At 30.4% G+C, this 21,268-nt stretch overlaps 3 protein-coding genes across 10 annotated transcripts in view; 2 read left to right on the forward strand and 1 right to left on the reverse strand.

The window, feature by feature from the left end:
- Positions 1-21,268, reverse strand: part of LOC105251306 (calcitonin gene-related peptide type 1 receptor) — a 175,859-nt gene that overhangs the window by 98,163 nt on the left and 56,428 nt on the right. For all 6 annotated transcript variants that reach the window (XM_025406921.1, XM_025406916.1, XM_025406919.1 and 3 more), the window contains one exon: positions 6,462-6,572. Coding sequence is in view for 5 of the 6 variants with exons in the window: in XM_025406916.1 (XP_025262701.1) it covers positions 6,462-6,572 (111 nt within the window). In the remaining variant the exon portion in view is untranslated. The remainder of the gene's footprint in view (positions 1-6,461; positions 6,573-21,268) is intronic.
- LOC112637368 lies at positions 839-12,727 on the forward strand. 2 transcript variants are annotated; one of them, XM_025406897.1, is made up of 3 exons: positions 839-1,856; positions 10,198-10,291; positions 12,642-12,727. In XM_025406897.1, the coding sequence occupies exons 1-2, from the start codon at positions 1,512-1,514 to the stop codon at positions 10,273-10,275; spliced, it is 423 nt and encodes a 140-aa protein (XP_025262682.1). In that variant the 5' UTR covers positions 839-1,511; the 3' UTR covers positions 10,276-10,291; positions 12,642-12,727. The 2 variants fall into 2 exon arrangements, with proteins under 2 accessions (XP_025262682.1, XP_025262681.1); XM_025406896.1 differs by lacking the exons at positions 10,198-10,291; positions 12,642-12,727 and having other exon boundaries at positions 894-5,298.
- Positions 14,990-21,252, forward strand: LOC112637370 (UDP-glucuronosyltransferase 2A3-like). 2 transcript variants are annotated; one of them, XM_025406913.1, is made up of 6 exons: positions 14,990-15,153; positions 15,814-16,333; positions 17,768-18,184; positions 18,458-18,689; positions 19,308-19,536; positions 20,818-21,109. In XM_025406913.1, the coding sequence occupies exons 2-6, from the start codon at positions 15,932-15,934 to the stop codon at positions 21,107-21,109; spliced, it is 1,572 nt and encodes a 523-aa protein (XP_025262698.1). In that variant the 5' UTR covers positions 14,990-15,153; positions 15,814-15,931. The 2 variants fall into 2 exon arrangements, with proteins under 2 accessions (XP_025262698.1, XP_025262700.1); XM_025406915.1 differs by lacking the exon at positions 14,990-15,153 and having other exon boundaries at positions 15,932-16,333; positions 20,818-21,252.

The following is a 21,268-nucleotide window of genomic DNA, read 5'->3' on the forward strand; positions in this document are numbered from 1 at the left end:
AATTACATTCTCTCACATGGATTACCCATAATAAAAGAAATATTTACAATGCATTTTTAAATTTTGCGGAATTTGAATTCTAGCGTTATTTTCTTCACAAAATTAAAAAGTGACTTTTAGCGAAAATATCAGAATATCTAATATCTTTATATTAGAATTTATTGCAAAGAAATTTTTCGCGAATTAAGTTTGGGAAGTGTCGTTCAATTTCAAATTTAAATTTAAATTTAAAATATTTCAAAATTAAATTTAAATTTAAATAGTTTCAATAAATATTAATTTGAATAGCTAAAATGTCATAACAGCTGATTAATTATTGGGTGCGTTCAGCAGAAGAACTGTTAAACCATCTCGTCAATACTCGATGTAATTCGTTGATTCTAAAGGTAAACGCTCGATTGCTATTGAGCGGTTTGTTTTGCTGAACGTGTCCAATACATCTGACAATGCTTAGAATGTAGTTTAGTTTAGCTATCTTTGTATCTTATAATCTATGCATGAAACTCTGCTTTCTTCAAAGACTATCGAAATTTAAGAAATGGCATAAATTAATTGTTATAAACTTTTTTTCTTTATAAAAAAGTATATTAATTAAATATATAATGTATATTAATAAAATAATACGCAATAATATATTATATATTAGTATATTATATAATTTATTAATATATTATGTAATTAAAAAAATTAACTTCATGTGCGATGAAGATATTGCTGTACTATTTTTCTACGCTGTGGCAAAAGTTTCGTTTATCTCTAAGAATAGATTAAAGAAAAATAACAATACAGCTCGTGGCACATTATTTGAGAGTCGGGCAACTAATTTTTCGCACTACAGTCCTGAAGATGTGATGGCATCGCTGCCTTTAACGTTGAATAACAGAACATATATCGCGAGACGCATGCGCCTTTTCTACAGAACGCTCGTTATTCATGGTCACTCGTGGTTGTGTTCTCTGGAAGCTTCGAACGCATATCGTCCAGTGATCGTTGCATGAATCATCATGCGAGAGTGAGAGAAACGGAGAAAGGTAGGCTGGATACCAAGTGCGGAAAGAACACTTAAGAGACATTGCGCAATCGCCTGTTAACGTTTATATTAATTAATTAATTATATACGGACATATAAAATTGCCTTCGCGCGACCGGCGATCTTCTACTTTTCGTCGCGTACTTCGCCTTGGACCACGTGCTTTCGCGTGTCGTGCATTTCGGAAATATCGTTTCGGCGAGCATCAAAATTTGTAGTAATCGCATCTCACGAGTGAACAAAATCCGTTAGAGACACGTCAAAAATATCGATCGGAAAATAACGTATCGATTTGACCTTCGTCCGATATGAACGAAACAAACAAGATAAGTATTTGTATTCGCCTGCGGAGCGAATGGTGACAGTTTTTGTCGGATAATGCGAGAGGATAGAGAACACTTCGAGAAATTAAACGTTATTTGAGAAATATAGACAGAGTGATATCTTTCGTCCGCGCTCGTTGATCGTTAAGTGATACAAGATGTGCGAAATAGATGACTTGGAAATGCCGTATCTGCGGGCGATTCAAGCGGTACCGGGCAATACTGCCAGTGAGAAGCTAAGGTGGATCGGAAGATTAACTTCGAACTCGGCCAGCGGAGATTCCGAACAACTTCCACAGGAATTGCTGCCTCTACTGAAGGTGGAAATCGCGGTCAAGGAGAAGAAGCACGATGATATAACGATCGCTCTTAAATCCGAGGATTGGATGATCGTGAATCGTGCTTTTAAGGCTACCTGGTTCTTCGATGGCAGTCACAAGGATACGATCAATGCCCATTACTTCTGCGATTATATCCTTCCTGATGTCTCTATGAATACGAGGGTACGTATCATAAATACTCTCGCAAATAAATTAACTGATCCGGAGTTAGCGAAACAATTATTCACGAAGGTAGCGTCTATTTACGGTTTTTCTAACGCATATCCATTGATCTTGGCTTGCGACGAGGAATTCGCTTATGAAACGATCCAGCAGCGGAAATTCGTGCTGTCAGTTGGAACTGCTAAAAAGTTTTTCCGTAAGAATCCTGATCTTATTGTGCGTTATCTTAAACTATTGAAACCCGTAAAGATGACCGAACGCGCTCCTTTCCCGGTAAATATTAATAAATACAAGTCTTTGTTGCCTAAATTAGTGAAAAAGCGTCTGGAAGCTTTCGTAGAACTGTTCGAGATGCATGAAAAGAATCCACCAAAATTTATTTTAAGCAACACATGCACCGAAATATTCTTGAAAAAAGGACAGCAGTACTTGAATAAAAAGCCGTATTTGTACATCAATATCTTACCGCTCAAGAAGATCAACGAAGAAATCATGGAAAATATATTTGAAGGTCTATTACCCGTGAAAAGTTCTTGTTTTGAAATGGATAAAATTCTCAAATATTTACAGCATTATCCAAAAAATAAAAGATACAATCTGCTTCGTCAATGTTACACAGCAAAATATAATGCTGAACTTCTCGACGAAGACGAAAATATAACGCCCGCGTTGTTGCAAATATTACCTGCCGAAGAACGAATTAAGCAAGCCAGAATTCTGCTCGAGAAAAAGAAATTGGAAGAAACACAATACGATACAATGGATTATGAGAGAGCATGGATCTGTTATTTACCTGTTAACGAAGCGATACCGATTATTAAGGAAAAAATAAATAAAACTTCCATTGATCTAAATCGAGCTAATCTTATTTGTCAAATGTTATACGCTTGCAAAGTCAATGAGGATGACGATGCGTTAATTGATACCTTAACATACTTCAAAAACAGACACAAAAATGAGGAAAATTGGATATACGATCGAATAATGGAGCACTTTTCGATGCTCTATGATATACCTCATTTAAATGCAAAACAAATTTCTCTTCTGTTCGATATCGTACAATTGTTTTATGTAAAAAGCGGATATGTAGCGGAAGGGATAGTTAAGGCTATCATACATTACAGATTCATTCACGATATGCCAATTGACGATTTAATTCGCATGTTGCTAGAGATAAATGATAAATGGTCCATAAACTTTAATATATTCAAGGAACATCCACAGTACAACAGGAAGTGCCTTGTAACTTTCGCAAATATTATGCAAGAAAAATTTTCCGAAGAAAATTCGAATATATTTGATGAAAAAAACCAGTACACCGTATGCCGTTTCAGCATAGCAATGTATGACTTCAACAAGATATGCAAAAAATCACACCTCAAGATAGAGCATATGAAGATTAAAGACTACCCTTGGATGTTGGGTATTATAAAACTATCCGATAACTCAGCTACGAAAATGGTTCTAAAGACATTGAAGAAGGAAGAACCGGAATTGTATCGCAACATCGGACGCCTTACAGAAAGCATCACGGATTTATTAACGTCAGGAGAAGCGCTCGCTGAATTGAAGCGAGGTTCACAAGATATACTGTTTAATTTGGACGGATATTTTAAGGCTTGCAAGAAGACACATTACAATAATGAAGTGCGACGTTTTATCAGAGCCATGCGCTGGTACCAGGACATACCCATTAATTTTATCGAGCGTTGCATGTCTTTTTTGCGTGAGATGAAAAACAAACAATACTTGGAGTATGGCAAAACCGATATCTTGCCTATCTTGACTATCTTGGCATTACTACTTCATGGTAACACGTTGACAAAACTAGTGGCATCCCTCATACCTGCGAAAACAACGATTGATGCCACGGATTCGAAATCTAGAGAAAATTATGAACTCGTGCGTCATTTATCAGTCATCATGAAACTTTCCAATCCGCCAGTACCTCCCGAACAGGTAGCGAAATTATGCGAAGGAGATTACTTATCGATAGCGCTGAGGGCGCTGACAAATGTGAGCAGACGATCTTGTTTGCCAAAAGTGTTGTTATTCGCGCACAAGTTGTATGATATGCGCGTTGGCGCGCGAAAGCACGGGGTCAGGTTGATGTATCAAATAGCTCCCATAACCGAACTTACCGTATTTCTGAAACAGATGTGGAACATCGAGAGTCATCACTCGATACGAGAAGTTATATTCAACATGGTGCAGAAACTCTTCTGCGCGGAACCAAATCCAGACAATTGGTTTCTATATTGCTCAGTTATACACACGATGCAACTCAAAGATGAACCATTGCTTTTGCAAATCAAACTTTTTCCCAGCATTCCTGATCAATACGTCGAGAAATACCTTAAAATATGGCTCGAAACGATAAATGATTTTGAATTAAAATCAAATGCCGAGGAGACGAATAAATACTTAATCAATTTTCTTCAAGAAATAACCATGCCTGTTTGCAATCTCCTATCCGAAAATTTCGCCCAAAATATAATAACGAAATATTTATTTGACATCAACGCTGATTTATCTACGGCTGCAAGAAATTTCTCGATGTTATATCTTTTCCCAGCGGATGAGAATAAATTTAAAGATCGTAGCAAGAAATTCGTCCATACCTTCCATTCCATGATAAAAATATACTGGAACAAGACTCATCCTAAAAAATTACGTTTTTATCCATACAATAACATCGTGCATCTATTTATGGAGAATTTCGTCATTGTCTATGCCAAAAAAGTTTGCCTAAATAAATCTACCAATACGCAATTCATCGATGATATGCTCAAATTATATTCATCCGTCTTGATACCCACGCAGGACGCGAGGTCTTATCTGCTGTTAACATATGCGAAAAAACTTCAAGAATGTATTTCAACTAATAAATGTTTCGGTCTGCAAATTGGTCAATACGTATTGAAATTGGTCAAGATTTTCTCGTCGTCATTAGTGCAGTTCATGGCCAAGATTCTCGAGCACTTTCTAAATCGTGTATTTAAAGATCACAACAACTTGGAAGAACTTAAATTTAATGTTATAGAAGGCCTTATTAAAGCTGATAACATACATTCCTGTTTCATGGCTGTGATAATGTTATCGCCAGTGACTCTGAAGAATCTTGGGACAAGATACGATGAACTTATCACAAAATTCCGAGAAATGGAAAATCCTGCTATCACTAGCATTTTAAATGACCATTTAAATATGTTGGACTTTCAAAGTGTCATATCCGATTAAATCCGATTAAATCGATCGAACAAACAGAATATTGAATGTATCGAATGAATTTTACGTGATTGGTTCCGCGATAGTATTTTGTAAGAATAAATAGTGATACTCTTTATTATAAAATTGATAATTTGATTGCATGCATTTTTATATTAAATTGTTCCTGCGCAAAATTTTTCTCTTCGACACATATACACGCATATAAACGCATATATACACATTAATTATAAATACATTTTAGAAGAAATATTTTTTCTCTATTTCGAGATGTTTAAAATTTAAAATTTTTAATGGATAATTTTTTTTTAGTGATAAGTTGCGAATAAAGCAAATGAGTTGATAATTAATTTCATTCTATAAAACAGAAAAAATAGCGATGTTTTCACAACGTTTTTTATATATGAGAAAAGCGTGACGATGCAATATATGTAATGTATGTAATAAAGATATTTTTTTTCATATCATTTAAATATAAATATGCCATTGCACAGCATGCATTTCTTTATTTCATATTTTTTATTAATATGCATTAAAACGTCATATCAATTATTAAAGTGAACAAGCATTTAAGTAATCGTATAGATAATAGATGCATTCTTTGCGGCATATTTTTCTTTTCATTTATTAATCCACTTTTCATTTATTAATCCACCTTTCCTCAAAAACTAACATCTTTTATAGAATACACAATTAAAATTTTGAAACAATAATAAATAATAAAAAATGTTACTATTCTTAAAAGTACTTTTGAGTGTAAATTTTATAACTAATTTCAAAATAATTCAAACATTTTCATCTCTGTTAACAACGTAAATAACACTATCGAGTCGAAATGCTAAACATTCACTAATGTATAAATAAATATACGTAAACAGAGAAATTTATTGCAAATATTGCAAATTCTATCGTAAAATTGTAGATTGTGTAAAACGAGTATTCAACAAGGTCAAATGGAAATATATAATTTGATATCGAGTAAGTGAACTGATAATATATATTTTTCTAATGATAAAAGTATGAAATTATTATGAAAACATCACATTTATAAAAATATGATAAATTTTTAATATCAATTTTTAATAAATTTTTAATACAGCAATATATAAACGAGAAAAAAGAGTGGAGAGATATAAATATAAGATTTGACGCGTTGAGAGATGTGATTTAATCTTCTCAGAAAATTGTATAAAGATCATAGTTTTCTATTTTTATTTTTAGTCTATATAACTTATATTTTTCTGAAACGCACAGGATTTGCAAATGTAACTCGTTTAAATAATTCATAAACAATTAATCATTTTTTCGCTGGTAATATTTTACGAAAAGTGACAGTTATTAATTTGAAATAGCGGGCAGATATTAGCGTGTACTTACGCGATGTGTCGAAGCCGGTGATGAAGGACGGGCAGGGTGCATATACGGTTGATCCCGCTTTAGTATTCGGCCAACAGGACCACCCATCAAACGTGAATCGACAGTATGGTTCTGAAATAGAAATTTGAATAAGTCATTGTACAATGAGATAGTGGATTGATAACGTAAAAGGGATTTGCTACAACGCGTCGTGATTAAATCTCAATATTCATATATGTATATAAGAAATTGCGAGGAATAATATAACGATATCGCGAAGAAAATATCAGTGCTAGTTGGCTAGGACAAATTGAATAAATCTTCCCATGAGTTTTTTACGACACTCATAAAGCTACGAAGCGTGATATATTACTTATTATGATTACTAGAGAATTAAAAATATATGTTCCGTAAAAAATATGTCACTCACGTGATACATACAATCTTCATATATCGATGAGCAAAATAAATTTAACTTTGCTTGTTCGAGTTTATATTTATATTGTTTTAATTAAAAAAAAATTGATGCGTGTAATTCATAAATCGTGAAAGTTTACGGTACATGTTTTATACGAAGAGTCATAAAACCGACGGAAAATAATAATCAAATTTGTCGAGAAAACAATCATTAATGAATTTGGTAGATCCAGAATATTATATATATAAATCATAATTGAAATATTTCATAATTGACTTCTTTTTATTATCTACATAATATTATAGCATGATATATGAAGAATAAATACAAATATAAATATTTTGTATAAATATTCAAAGAAGTTATATAAGGTCATGTATAAAAGATGAACTAACTTTCTTACCGCTTGTTGCATTAATGCAAAATCACGTTTAAGGGATACCATCAAGATATCGTGGTTGCGAGCTTGGGGAAAGTTCGCATTTGCTCGCAAGATTCAAGCCTCGAAGAAACGCTGATAACACGGATTTCCTTCGAGATCTCTCGCAGTTTCGTCAACTTTTATTGAAAATAAATCACTTTCTTTCCTCCCTCGTGTAACTAGCCTGAGAGAGGGGCATAATACCGATTCAGTGGGATTGCACTGAGAGAACATCTGTAACAGCCACATGGAAAATTTTCCCCTCGAGTTCCACGAGGAGCAAAGTAACCGCACAATTTGCGAAGTTAATGTTGCGGAAATAACGAAAGCAAATTTTCCGAGACTAACGTTTGTGTGTCCGTTTCCATCATAAAAATTTCGCTCATCTGTATTCGTCACATGAACGTTTATATATCCGCGTAAAATATTGTGCATTTGCGTACATGAAATAGATCTTGCTTTGGCGAGTATCTCATGTCAGAGACTATTTCGAAATACATACATTTGAAAACTCGTAAACCTCCGTGGCTGATGGAATCGCTTTTAGATACGATCAAAGAGACTGCTTTAAACTCACTACATCGAACTCACGAAAAATGTTTTGAACGGAAAGTCTTGAAAAGTTTAAAATAGAAAAATAACTTTTTGAAATCTTTAGTTTTTCTGCAACACAGTAAATTTTAATTAAGGTGTGTAAATAATAAAACTTTTTTTTAATTGACATTTCAAACGGATTTTACTCCAAAATTTTAATATAATATTTAATTATTTTTAAAACTAAAAAGTAAAAAATTTCTGGCTAATTCTGTTACCTAATTTTTGCCGAATCAAAGATAAAATTGTTAAAATGAAAATCTCGGAAAATATCATCGTAATCATATTTCTTTTATAATACTTGCGAGCGTAAAAAGAAGAAAATTTTAAAAATTTCACTTTTATGTAGCCATAAAATGTAAGTAGCTGTAAAGTGCACATTGAGATTCAGCCAATCTCGAGTTTATTTTACATTATATTTGTGTGCTTGTGTACATCTGTGCATAAAAAATACTTGTGTGTGAATTTTTTCCAATGAATTTTTTCATATGAAAACTCTAGTGGAAGATAAAAATATCCAGATCTATTAGTTTGAAAGTATAGCTTTCTAAAATTAATATAGAAAAATTACATATTTAATTATAATATTTAATGTATACAATATTTGATATGTAACATATTTCTTAATATCACTCTTATGTGAATATAATTTGGATAACATGATAACTTGAAGAATTGGAAATATACAAGTGATTAAATTGGAAGTATTATTCTTATTTAATCATAATAGTCTCCCTACTATGATATAACAAAATTAAAATCATAAATTAATATTTTGAAAAGATTAGATATTAAGGAAAGACTATTTAAAAAAAATTTAAATTATGATAATTCGGTTATTCATTAATTATATATACATAATTTGTTTTATTTAATTTTTATTAATTTAAAAAATTGTATCCAAACACAAGTAATATGTAAATGATATTTTAAAGGTACTTGTTATCAGATGAATTTCGACAGAAGGTTAAAGTCCATCACATGGAACTGATGAAGGCGTATCATTCTGCCATCATTACTAGTTTCTTTAATTATATGATGTATCCTTCCTAGTGAGAAAATAATCAGTGTTCACGACTGTCAGTACAGTTGTGATACTCTTCGTGGATGATGTGTGTGTCTAACAGTAAGTGACATCTCGAATCGCATTAGGTTGCTTCTTTTAATTAATGCAATTTAATAAACAATTATTGTGTTATCGAACAGTAAATGATTTTGACAGTTTCTTTATCTGATTAATTTATTATATGGCTCTGCTCTCTGTCCAAAATTAATAATTTTGAAAAGAGAATTGTGAAGATGGAAAAAAATAGAAAAATGTGTACACATAAAAAATTCAAGCACAAAACTTAATATCATTGTGTTTTAGAAGTCTCTAATTTATTTATATTACGATAGAAAAATTTATCTTAAAGAATTAATAAAAGTAATATAAACTCTATTTACAAATTTCTTTGATTATGTCGTGATAAAAAATTTCTTGGATTTCATACTAATAGTAATCTGTGAAATACGAAATATAACTTGAAGGACGAAGTGATTGTTGCGGATATTATTCGATCAATTTCGTCCTTAGGAAAAACTAGAAGAAAAATTTTATCGTTTAAAATAAGAGATGTGTTGCTTTAAATAATCTATGAGTCCTATAATAACAAAATAACCAAAATACGAAAAACAAGAATGATTTATACATTATCATACTTATCATCAATGTTATCATTTCGTATCAAGTGGAAATTTTACCATGGTCACCACATATATTATTAATTTATCGTTCAGATTATAATATTCGATCAGATATTATCTTTCAAATGCAATCCATGAAATATTATCTCTATACAAAATACGATGTGTTTTATTTGTAACAATTGATTGATGTATTTCAGAGATAGTGCAATTAATCTTTGCAATTGGTTAGCTACTTCTTACAGGAATCAAAGTTAAATAAGTCGAATAAGTTGGATATAATAAGTATTAAATGCAGAAGGGGTGACTATTAAATCAACATGAAGTTACTATTGATTCTTCACGCGATTCTGATCTGCAATCAAATTGTTGATGGTCACCGAATCCTCGGAATATTTCCGTCAAACAGTAGGAATTACTGGATCATGCAAGAGGAATTGATGAAAGGCTTAGTGAAACGCGGCTATCAAGTTGACGTAGTCACGCATTTTCCGCAAAAGAATCCGATACCCAATTATACAGATATCAACTTGGCGGGTAGTATGTTGCCTATTATGAACAATCTCACCGCAACGAGAGTCAAAACAAACAGCATCGTATCGATGGGATCATTAATTTATATTATTAATATTTTACAGCCGGGAGGTTTGTCAATTGATGGATCACCCGAAGATACACGAACTGATCAAGAAACTGCCGCAGAATTCTCCTTTTGACATAGTTATTACGGAGGTATGACTATTAAGACTGCTTTCGAATATGTGCATGTTTATTTACTCTTGTATGAATGTAATCAGAAAATTTTTATCATTTAAAATTACGTATTTTTTTAGGATATTATCTCTTGAACCGGTCAAATCTGTATTAAAACTTCTCTGATAGTTTTCCAAGATTTCATGCTTTTCGTTTCAAATATCAGATGATTTTGCTCTTTGCAGTTCTAAGATTCTTAAATACTTTAATATTTTTATAACTAACTTTTCTATCAGTAAAACTTGCTTGACATTAAATGAACAGAGTAAACTCCCATTAATGACTCGCGTCAAAAGTTTAATTCGCAAAGAACTTTTTTTCTTGATTCTTTAAGATGCAAAAATTGTTTGATATTTTTATTAATAAACAATTAATCTTTCTACTTATTAAAAAAATTTCATTTATATATGATTTAATAAAAATAATAAAACACTTAATATATTGTAATGAGATGTATCTCATAACATTATGTATATTTTCAACGTATCTTTTGCTTTTTTTATTTAATTCTTATGCTCTAAATATTCTACGTACATTCTTTTAATCGCAAAAATATTTAAAAAAGAATTATATCATTATTATTAAAAAATACTAATCGTTGAAAAAAAAAAAGATAATTACAATTTAAAGTCAATAAGTTATTAGAACAATAAAATTACATAGCAAACAACCCAGAATAGCAGCACTTTTATCGCATGAAGAAAGAGAGAAAAAAAGTTAAATCCAATCAAATAATCGTTTACTCAAGACTTTACTTTATTTAAAATAAAGCCCTTTATATAAAAAAATAAGCCTGGACTAAATGATTATTTCATTAAATGTAGATATATATATAAACAAGAGAAACAAACTTCGGCAGACAAAATCCTATCTCATTATCTTAATAATATTAATAATAATAATAATAATGACGACAATAGTGACAATAACAACAACAACAATAATATTAATAATAACACTAATTTAAAGATCACTCATTAAACTATTAATTCATGTGTTCTCTTTCTAATGAATAGTACTACATCAAAGTACCGAATTAAGTTAAAACGAAATTAACGATTACAAGATAACTCGGGATCATTATCAGAACTTGTCTTATGACTGTGCACTTTTTGCGTATAGTTTTAAAGTAGCGTACAGTTATAAAGTATGGCTTTTTCAGTATTTAACTAACATAATTCACAAATTGTTTTATGATACATTTGCGTAACAATGAATCGACCGTGTTTAACCTTAAATCAAATTTTAGATTATGACGTAAGAACAGGATACACATTGAAATATAAGTCGCGATGAAAATGCATGTTGCATCATTAAAATAATAAATATTTTTTTTGCTATTTAAGATAATAAATATTTTATCAATAAAAAGAGGCTGCATATAATTTGTGAAAGTGTGATAAATTATATTAATTAATTATAAATTAATTATAAATCATATTAATTGATTCAATATTAAGTTAATGTAACAAATCATAAAATAGAAATTATAATTAGCTAATTTATATTATAATATCATTTAATGTATTTATGTATTTGTATTTATATTAACCTCGCTAAATCGTAAAACAGGGATCATGATGACGAAAATAGTATAGCTCTTATAAAAGCAAGGTTATTTATTTTTCTTGATATACCGTCTTAATTTCTGCGCGCGCGTTTAAAATATGATTACACATTCATGTAAAAGATTCGAGAATGAAACAAAGCAGAAAATTGCAACTACAATTAGATGTAATGATACATAAAATTACCGCGGTCGTATGTAATAAAACGAAAAATATTTAAATCTCGATACAAATTATATGATACTTGTATGATACTTGCGTTGAATTTGTTTTATTCAACACATGATATTTAACAAGCTATTAATTATATTTTTGAATTTGTATTCGCGTAATTACATGCGGAAATTTGATAAATTCTATTGCGAAAATTATATCATGCGTTAATGATTTTAATCATTAGCGACAAGAATTTTTGTATCCCGAAATAGTTGTTTGTTACATCTATTTATCTCATTATCTTGAGTAACAGCGTGCCATAATGAGACTTTGTTTCTCCCCTCTATAAATGGCACATTTTATCATGTTGCATCAGTTGATTTAACTACACACGATTATTAATACAGTATAGCTCAACTGCACGAACTACATTATGCATTACATTGTTAAATGGTCATGCGTAATCGCGCGTCTTCTTATCGCGGAATATGCGACTTGACGAGTGTGAGATGTTTGTGAATAATTAATCGATCGATAAACTGCGAGTGTGACTGCGAGATGTTTGTGAATAATTAATCGATCGATAAATGTGTTTCGATTTACAGATGTACATAGTACCGTGCTACCTGGCCTTCGGTCGTCATCTCAATGTTTCCATAGTCGTTATGGTGGCTAGCGTTTTTCATTTGCTCAACAAGGTGCAATCCATTTAATCTCATTTACATTTCAAGCTTGTTCTCGACATACACCCAACGCATGAGTTTCACGCAACAACTGGCAAACGTTCTTTTATCAAATTACATCTCAACACAAATACATTGTCAGACGAAATCGCAATTGGAATTCGTGAAAAAGCACTTTGATATAGACCGCACATCAAGGACTTGTACCGCGACATAGCTTTGTATCTGGACAATACTCATCACTCATTACAGGGAATTAGGCCACTAATGTAATCGAGGTCGGTGGTGTGCACATCAAGGATGACGACCCATTGCCGCCGGTATATTAAAATAAAAATTGCTTTTTTCGCAAATTATTCGTATAACGCGTGCTAGTTCTTCCTGCACATAAAAAATCTGATGAGATTCTTTTATTATTAATGCAATTGTATTTATTCCTTCTTTTCATTCAAAGCCAGTAAAGAATAAAAAAATAACAAAAAATAATTATTTTACAAAGAAAATTTGAAACTGAAACTTCAAGTAAATATAATGTAAAATTATTCTAGAAAAATTAGGAGAAAGAAAAAGAAATTTTATGTTCAAAAATAAAGTATTTAAAAGATAAAATATACATATATATCTTACTTTTGATTAAATGTAATATTTATACATGATCTGTGATAACGAATGAGCTATTTTGTATTTTCTTTGTCATAAAATTTTTATTGAAAACGAAACCTTTTTCTTACAATAATCGTATATAAATATGAGCATAACCATTATTACAAACACAAAAAATAATTATATTGGTTCATTGCAAATTTCATTATTTAATGATTTATCCTCTTTTTTTTAAAATACATTTCATTTTTGGAAGCAGTAATCTAAAGATTTGCTTATTCCGTGATATTATATGTATAAAAATATTATGTGCTTATAATATTAGGAATCTATCATAAACTACTTGTTTTAAAAAAGTTTATTGTAGGAAGTGCAAAAATAGTTGGACGAAAGCAAGAATGGCTGTATTTACTTTACGTTCGGTTCCATGGTAAGGATTGAGACTTTTCTTAAGGAAGTGATAGAACAATTCTATGCATCTTTCGAGAAGATCACGTCAGTTCGCGTGCAGATGAAAGTTGCGAAAAAAGAAAATTTGTTGCCAGGATTATCGAAGAATGTAATGATGCAATCTCGGTTTCCGCAGATCTCCGTTCTAAGTAAATAATTATTGCTAAGTCAATTATTACTAGGTTAACATGCGTTACTATAATAAATTGTAATAATATTGTTTCTGAGTTGTCATTGGAGCCGCTCGCGATAAAAATTCACGGTCTTTGCTATAATATCATTTACATAGAAATTGAGCAATCTCACTAAAAAAATTATTTTCCGATCAAATTTTTTCGTAATAAAAATTTTGTAACTCACTTTTCTAATACATTTATAAGAGTTTTTAATAAAAAAAGAGAAAGAGATTGCAAACTTCTAATCACTAATATTAAATGAAAATTACTCAGTTAAAAGGTAAAATATTTTTAGCATGTTCTAGAAAAAGGATTTTGAAAATTAATATTTAAGAATACATACTATCAAATCCAATTCTGAAATATTTAAATAATTGAAATTACATATAATGTTTTTTGAAAAATAGAGGAAGTTTTAAAACAGTCGATCTTTTATTTATTTATATGAAAAGATTCTTTTAGGTTTTAAATTTAAAAATTTACAAATTAGTTTTATCCACTGGACATTGGTTAAACCAAATTTTTTATTTGGATCGCCTGCAAGGAAAGACAGCGCAGCGATTAAATTCAAGAAGAACAAGTGAAGAAACATTGCGACACGAACTGTACAAGTGTGTATTATTTTATTTTTTTACCTTATTCTACGATCACTCTACGTGATTAAATGGGTGATTATTATTTAATGTTGATTATTATTTAATGAATAATAGTTTTTTTATTATGTTGAACAAAATTAAAATCATAAATTAATAGTTCGAAAAGACTATTTTTAAAAAATTTTAATTGTAAGAATTTGACCATTTGCTAATTATTACATATAATTTGTGTTATTTAGTTTTTATAAATTTTGGAAAAAGTCCATAAAGAAATAATGTATGAATAAATTTATTAAACATAAATTATCAAGAATGTTAGATAAGAAATGAAATGAAGACTGTACTCCGATATTTCGTAAAGTCCTCGTTATGAGATAGATTGCGCCAGAAGATTAAAGTTCGCATGGAACATCGGATATATCATTACCACCACTCCTTTCATTATGATTTATCTTTTCTGACGAGAAAACAATCAGTGTTCACGACTGTCAGTACAGTTGTGAAACTCTCTGTGATGTGTGTGTCTGAAAATGAGCGACATATTGATTAGTATTAGATTGCTTCTTTCAATTAATGCAATTTAAAAAACAATTATTGTGTTATCGAACAGTAAGTGATTTTGAGTTTCTTCTGATTAATTTATTATATGGTTCTTTGTCCCCAAAATTGATAATTTTGAAAAGAGGATTTTGAAAAAAAAAATAAAACAACATTCATGTACACATGAAAAATTCAAACACAAAACTTACTTGCGTTACAAGAATCTCTTATTTATATTACGGTAGAAAAATTTATCTTAAAGAATTAATAAATGTATATAAACTTTATTCGCAAATTTCTTTGATTATATCGTGATAAAAAATTTTCCGGAATTCATACTGATAGCAACTTGTGAAATACAACTTGAAGGACGAAGTGACTATTCCGGATATTATCGATCAACTTCGTCCATAAAAAAACTAAAAGACAATTTTAAAGTAAAAAGAAGTGTAGCTTTGAATAATCTATGAGTTTTATAACAACAAAATAAGCAAAATACGATAGACAAGAATGACTTACATTACCATACATTACTATATATTATCATACTTATCACCAATGTTATCATTTCGTATGCACAATCAAGTGGAAATTTTAGTCGCAATGTATTATTAATTTATCGTTCAGATTATAATATTCAAGATATTATTTTAAATGCAATCTATGAAATTTTATCTCTACAAAAAATGATGTGTCATTTTATTTGTAACATTGATTGATATATTTCAGAGATAGTGCAATTTATCTTTACAATTGGCAATTGGCTAGCTACTTCTTACATGAATCAAAGTTATATAAGTTAGATATAATAAGTATTAAACGCAGAAGCAGTGACTATCAAATCAACATGAAGCTACTATCGATTCTTTTCGCGATTTTGATCTGCGATCAAGTTGTTGATGCTTACCGCATCCTCGGAATATTTCCGTTAAACGGTAAAAGTCACTGGATCATGCAAGAGGAATTGATGAAAGGCTTAGCGAAACGCGGCCATCAAGTTGACGTGGTCACACATTTTCCGCAAAAGAAGCCAATATCCAATTATACGGATATCAGTTTGGCGGGTAGTTTGCCGTCTATTATGAATAATATGACCGCAACGAGAATCAAAGCAGTCAGCGTCATATCGATTGGATCATTAGTTCATACAACGGGGATAGAAGTTTGTCAACTGATGGATCACCCGAAGATACAAGAACTGATCAGGAACCCGCCGCAGAATCCTCCTTATGACATAGTTATTACGGAGGTATGACTATTAAGAATGCTTTCGAATATGTGCATGTTTATTCACTCTTGCATGAATAAGAAAATTTTTATTATTTAAAATTACATATTTTTATAGAATGCTATCTCTTGAACAGGTCAAATCTGTATTAAAATTTTTCTAATAATTTTCCAAGATTTTGTGCTTTTCGTTTCGATGTCAGATTATTTTGCTCTTTGCAGTTCTAAAATTCTTAAATACTTTAATATTTTTATAACTAACATTCTATCAGTAAAACTTGCCTGACATTAAATGAACAGAGTAAAATCCCATTAATGACTCGCATCAAAAGTTTAATTCGCAAAGAACTTTTTTTCTTGATTCTTTAAGATGCATAAATTGTTTAATATTTTTATTAATAAACAATTAATCCTTCCACTTATTAAAAGAATTTTATTTAAATATGACTTGATAAAAATCTTGATAAAACTTGATGAAATACTTTATATATTGTGATGAGATGTATTTAATAACATTATGAATATGTCCAACGTATTCCTTGTGCTTTTTTATTTAATTCTTACGCTAAAAATATTCACATTCTTTTAATCGCAAAAATATTTAAGAAAGAATAATATCATTATTATTAAAAAATACTAATCATTGGAAAGAAGAAGATAATTACAATTTAAAATCAGTAAATTATTAGAACAACAGAATTGTAGCAAACAATCCAGAATAGCAGGATTTTTATCACGCATGAAGAATGAAAGAAAAAAAGTTAAATCTAATCAAGTAATCGTTTACTCAAGACTTTATTTAAGCCTGGACTAAATAATTATTTCACTAAATCTAGATATATATAAACAAGAGAAACAACCTTTGGCAGACAAAATTTTGTCTCATTATCTCTATAATAATAATAAAATTAGATAAATTCTATTGCAAAAATTATATCATACGTTGATGATTTTAATTATTAGCGACAAGGACATTTAAATCCAGAAATATCATTGTATATTTGACAGGACAAGAATTATGGACAGGATTATTATGTGAATGCGTCTTAAATACACAGAATCTTTGTGTATTGAGATAATTATTCAGTTATATATCTCATGGTACAATTAATATGTAATATAACGTTTATATCTTTGTTTTTGTCATTTTACAATGTTGTTCGTTACATCTATTTATCTCATTATTTTGAGTAGCAGCGTGCCATAATGGGACTTTGTTTCTCCCCCCCCCCCCCCAAACGAATGGCACATTTCATCATGTTGCATCAGTTGAATTACACACGATTATTAATAGTATAATTCAACTACACGAGCTGCATTATGAATTACATTGCTAAATGGATGCAGAATCGCGTGTCTTCTGATCGCGGAACACATGACTTGGCGAGTGTAACTGCGAGATGTTTGTGAATAATTAATCGATTGATAAATTGCAATGTGTTTCAATTTTTTACAGTTGTTCATGGCACCGTGCTACCTGGCCTTTGGCCGTCATCTCAATGTTCCAATAGTCGCTACGGTGGCTAGCGTTTTTCACGATTGGCTCAACGAGGTGTCCGGCAATCCACTTAATCTTGCTTACATTCCAAGCTTTTTCTCGACATACACCCAACGCATGAGTTTCACGCAACGAGTGGCAAACGTTATTTTATCAAACTACATCTCAGCACAAATACACTATCAGACGAATTCACAATTGGAATTCGTGAAAAAGCACTTTGATATAGATGTACCACACATCAAGGACTTGTACCGCGACATAGCTTTGTATCTGGTCAATACTCATCACTCGTTACACGGAATTAGGCCAATGACCACTAATGTAATCGAAGTCGGCGGTGTGCATCTCAAGGACGACGACCCATTACCGCCGGTATATTAAAATAAAAATTGATTTATTCGCAAATTATTCGTGTAACGCATGTTAGTTCTTTTGCGCATAATGAGATCTAATGAAATTTTTTTATTATTAATGCAATTCTATCTACTCCATTTTTTCATCCTCTTTTTTTAAATATATTTTATTTTTGGGAGCAACAATCTAAAGATTTGCTCATTCCGTGATGTTAGATGTATAAAAATATTATATGCCATAATATTAGGATAATTTATCGTAAACTACTTGTTTTAAAAAAGTTTATTGTAGGAAGTGCAAAAATGGTTGGACGAAAGCAAGAATGGTTGTATTTATTTTACGTTCGGTTCCATGGTAAGGATTGAGACTTTTCCTAAGGAAATAATAGAACAATTCTATGCATCTTTCGAAAAGATCGCGCCAGTTCGTGTGCTGATGAAGGTCGCGAAGAAAGAAGATTTGTTGCCAGGATTACCGAAGAATGTCATGACGCAATCTTGGTTTCCGCAGATCTCTGTTCTAAGTAAATAATTATTGCTAGATCAATTATTACTAGATTACAATAATAAATTATATTTGTTTCTTAGTTATCATTGGAGTCACTCGCGATAAAAATTCACGGTTTTTGCACACTATAATTCATTTGCATAAAAATTGAGCAATCTCACAAAAAAATTATTTTCCGATCAAATTTTTTCGTAATAAAAATTTTGTAATTTATAACTCACTTTTCTAATACATTTATAAGAGTTTTTAATAAAAAAAAAATAGAAAAACATTGCAAAGTTTTAATCATTAATATTAGATGAAAAATACTGAATTAAAAGATAAAATATATTTATCATATTCTAAGAAAAGGATTTTGAAAATTAATATTTATGGAAAAGAGTTACAATCAAATCAAATTCTGAAATATTTAAATAATCGAAATTACATACAATATATGTTTTTTGGAAAATAAGAAGTTTTAAAAAAGTCGATAAATCGGTAATAAATCCCTTTATTTACTTATATGAAAAGATTCTTTGACTTTTTAAATTAAAATTTACATTGTTAGTTTTACGCGCTGTGCATTTGTTGTTGAACGCATCCAATCATTATCATTTTGCAATGTAAATGAAAAAAATTATATATTCCACAGAACATAAACACACACGTGGTTTCATTACGCACGGCGGCGGCTTAGGAACACAAGAATCGATATATTGTGGAGTTCCTATGATAGGTATTCCTCTTTTTGGCGATCAACACATCAATATTCAAAATTACGTCAACAAGAAGGTGGCTGTCGCCTTTGAATCAATATATGATGTTACGGAGGAGAAATTAACTTCGGCATTAAATAAAATCTTAAGGGATCCCTCTTATTAGTAAGTGCTCAAAGTACTATAAACGTCAGACCTTAAGCAAATTATCTGTCAATTATAATCGTATTCAATCGAAATTAATGAAATGATAACATTCATCATGTAAAAACCGCAAACACGAAAAGTATTTCTCGGTAACTAGATATCTGATATTTCAAAAGTTGCACAAAATATTATTTTTATGTAATTATTAAATATATTATAATGATACATACATATACAGGGTGTCCCAAAACTCATAATCAATCTTTCGAAGACAGATTTCTGGGATCATTTGGAGACGATTTTTCCTCAGCGAAAATGTCGATGAAGGCCATCACTTTTTGCATGTTCTCGATTTTTATCATCATATATCTTTGCAATTAAGCCTTAAATTAAAACTCAACTAAAGTAAACTCTATTTAAAATTAATCGAAGAATGTGGTTTTGTTAATATTTTATTTCTGCAAAGTTTAGTTTACGAAAAACCCCTTATTTCCAATCACTTATAATTCGAAAATTATTAGTGCCTCGACATTTTCGTTGAGGAAAAATCGTCTTCAGATGATCCCAGGAATCTGTCTTTGAAAGATTGATTATGAGTTTCGGGACACCTTGTATATAAAGCTTTGATTACACATTTACATATATAATTAATTTTTCTCATATATATTTTTTAATTTCGTTTACTTTTTCATTTTTTTATTTATTATATTTCACTTTATTTATTATTAATCTTTGTTTAATCAATTATTTTAGCATTTTGTTTGATAATTTTATTGCGGTTTATCATTGGTTTTTTTTTAAGGATAAAATAAATTTATTTAAGGAGAGACAGTTTACCTAGAGTTTAATTTTATTAGTTGATGCATATCGATCCGTAATCTATTGCATATAATGAGGAACAAGTAGAACGTGTGTGTTTCTAATGTGACAAAGCTTTCTCAATTCTTGAATGCATATCGCGAGGGAATTCTAGTCAACCGATACGTGCCTTAAAATTCTCGTTTCATTCGTATCCTTATGAAATACGTCTTGTGTTGAAGAACAAACACTACAACTCGGTAGAACAAGAAGGATAAAAGATGAGAAATTTATTTGAAAAATAAATTCATTAATTATATGAATCGTGCATTTTTTCGAGATTAAAGCGAAATCTCGCGATAAATCGAAATCTTTGAAATGCGACCAACAAATATTGTACGATTGCACGATTTCGAGTTTCCTGCCATAATTGCTTTTAGCAACATCGATCTTGCTATATCGATATATAATGAGTGCCTTTCTCTTTCTTGCACCTTTCAGTGAAAATGTACAGAGACTTTCAAAACTGTTTGTCGATCGACCGATGAGCGCCTTGAACACGTCCATATTTTGGATAGAGTACATCGGAAAACATGGAAATGTGCTTCAATCACCAGCGATTGATCTCTATTGGTGGCAATTGAACTTACTCGACGTTTATGCCTTTATAGTTGCCGTGATTATTATAGCACTTTGTATAGTGCTGTTTGTTCTACGAAAATTGAAGAATTTTTTATTTGGATCGCCTGCAAGGAAAGACAGCGCAGCGATTAAATTGAAGAAGAACAAGTGAAAAAATATTGCGACACGAACTGTACAAGTGTGTATTATTTTATTTTTTTATCTTATTCTACGATTACTCTACGTGATTAAATGGGTGATTATTATTTAATGATAATAGCTTTTTTATTATGATGAATAAAATTAAAATCATAAATTAATATTTCGAAAG

The sequence above is a fragment of the Camponotus floridanus genome, unplaced genomic scaffold (genome assembly GCF_003227725.1).
Source record: "Camponotus floridanus strain SB8 unplaced genomic scaffold, Cflo_v7.5 scaffold16, whole genome shotgun sequence".
Classification (NCBI taxonomy): domain Eukaryota; kingdom Metazoa; phylum Arthropoda; class Insecta; order Hymenoptera; family Formicidae; genus Camponotus; species Camponotus floridanus.

What these genes read in the sequence shown, in the direction of transcription:
- LOC112637368 (XM_025406896.1), top strand. Translation starts at nt 1,512, where the DNA reads ATGTGCGAAATAGATGACTTGGAAATGCCGTATCTGCGGGCGATTCAA.
- LOC112637370 (XM_025406913.1), top strand. Translation starts at nt 15,932, where the DNA reads ATGAAGCTACTATCGATTCTTTTCGCGATTTTGATCTGCGATCAAGTT. An exon ending in ATGACATAGTTATTACGGAG is followed by an intron (nt 16,334 to 17,767) that starts GTATGACTATTA and finishes AATTTTTTACAG; the next exon opens with TTGTTCATGGCACCGTGCTA. An exon ending in TTAAGGGATCCCTCTTATTA is followed by an intron (nt 19,537 to 20,817) that starts GTAAGTGCTCAA and finishes TGCACCTTTCAG; the next exon opens with TGAAAATGTACAGAGACTTT.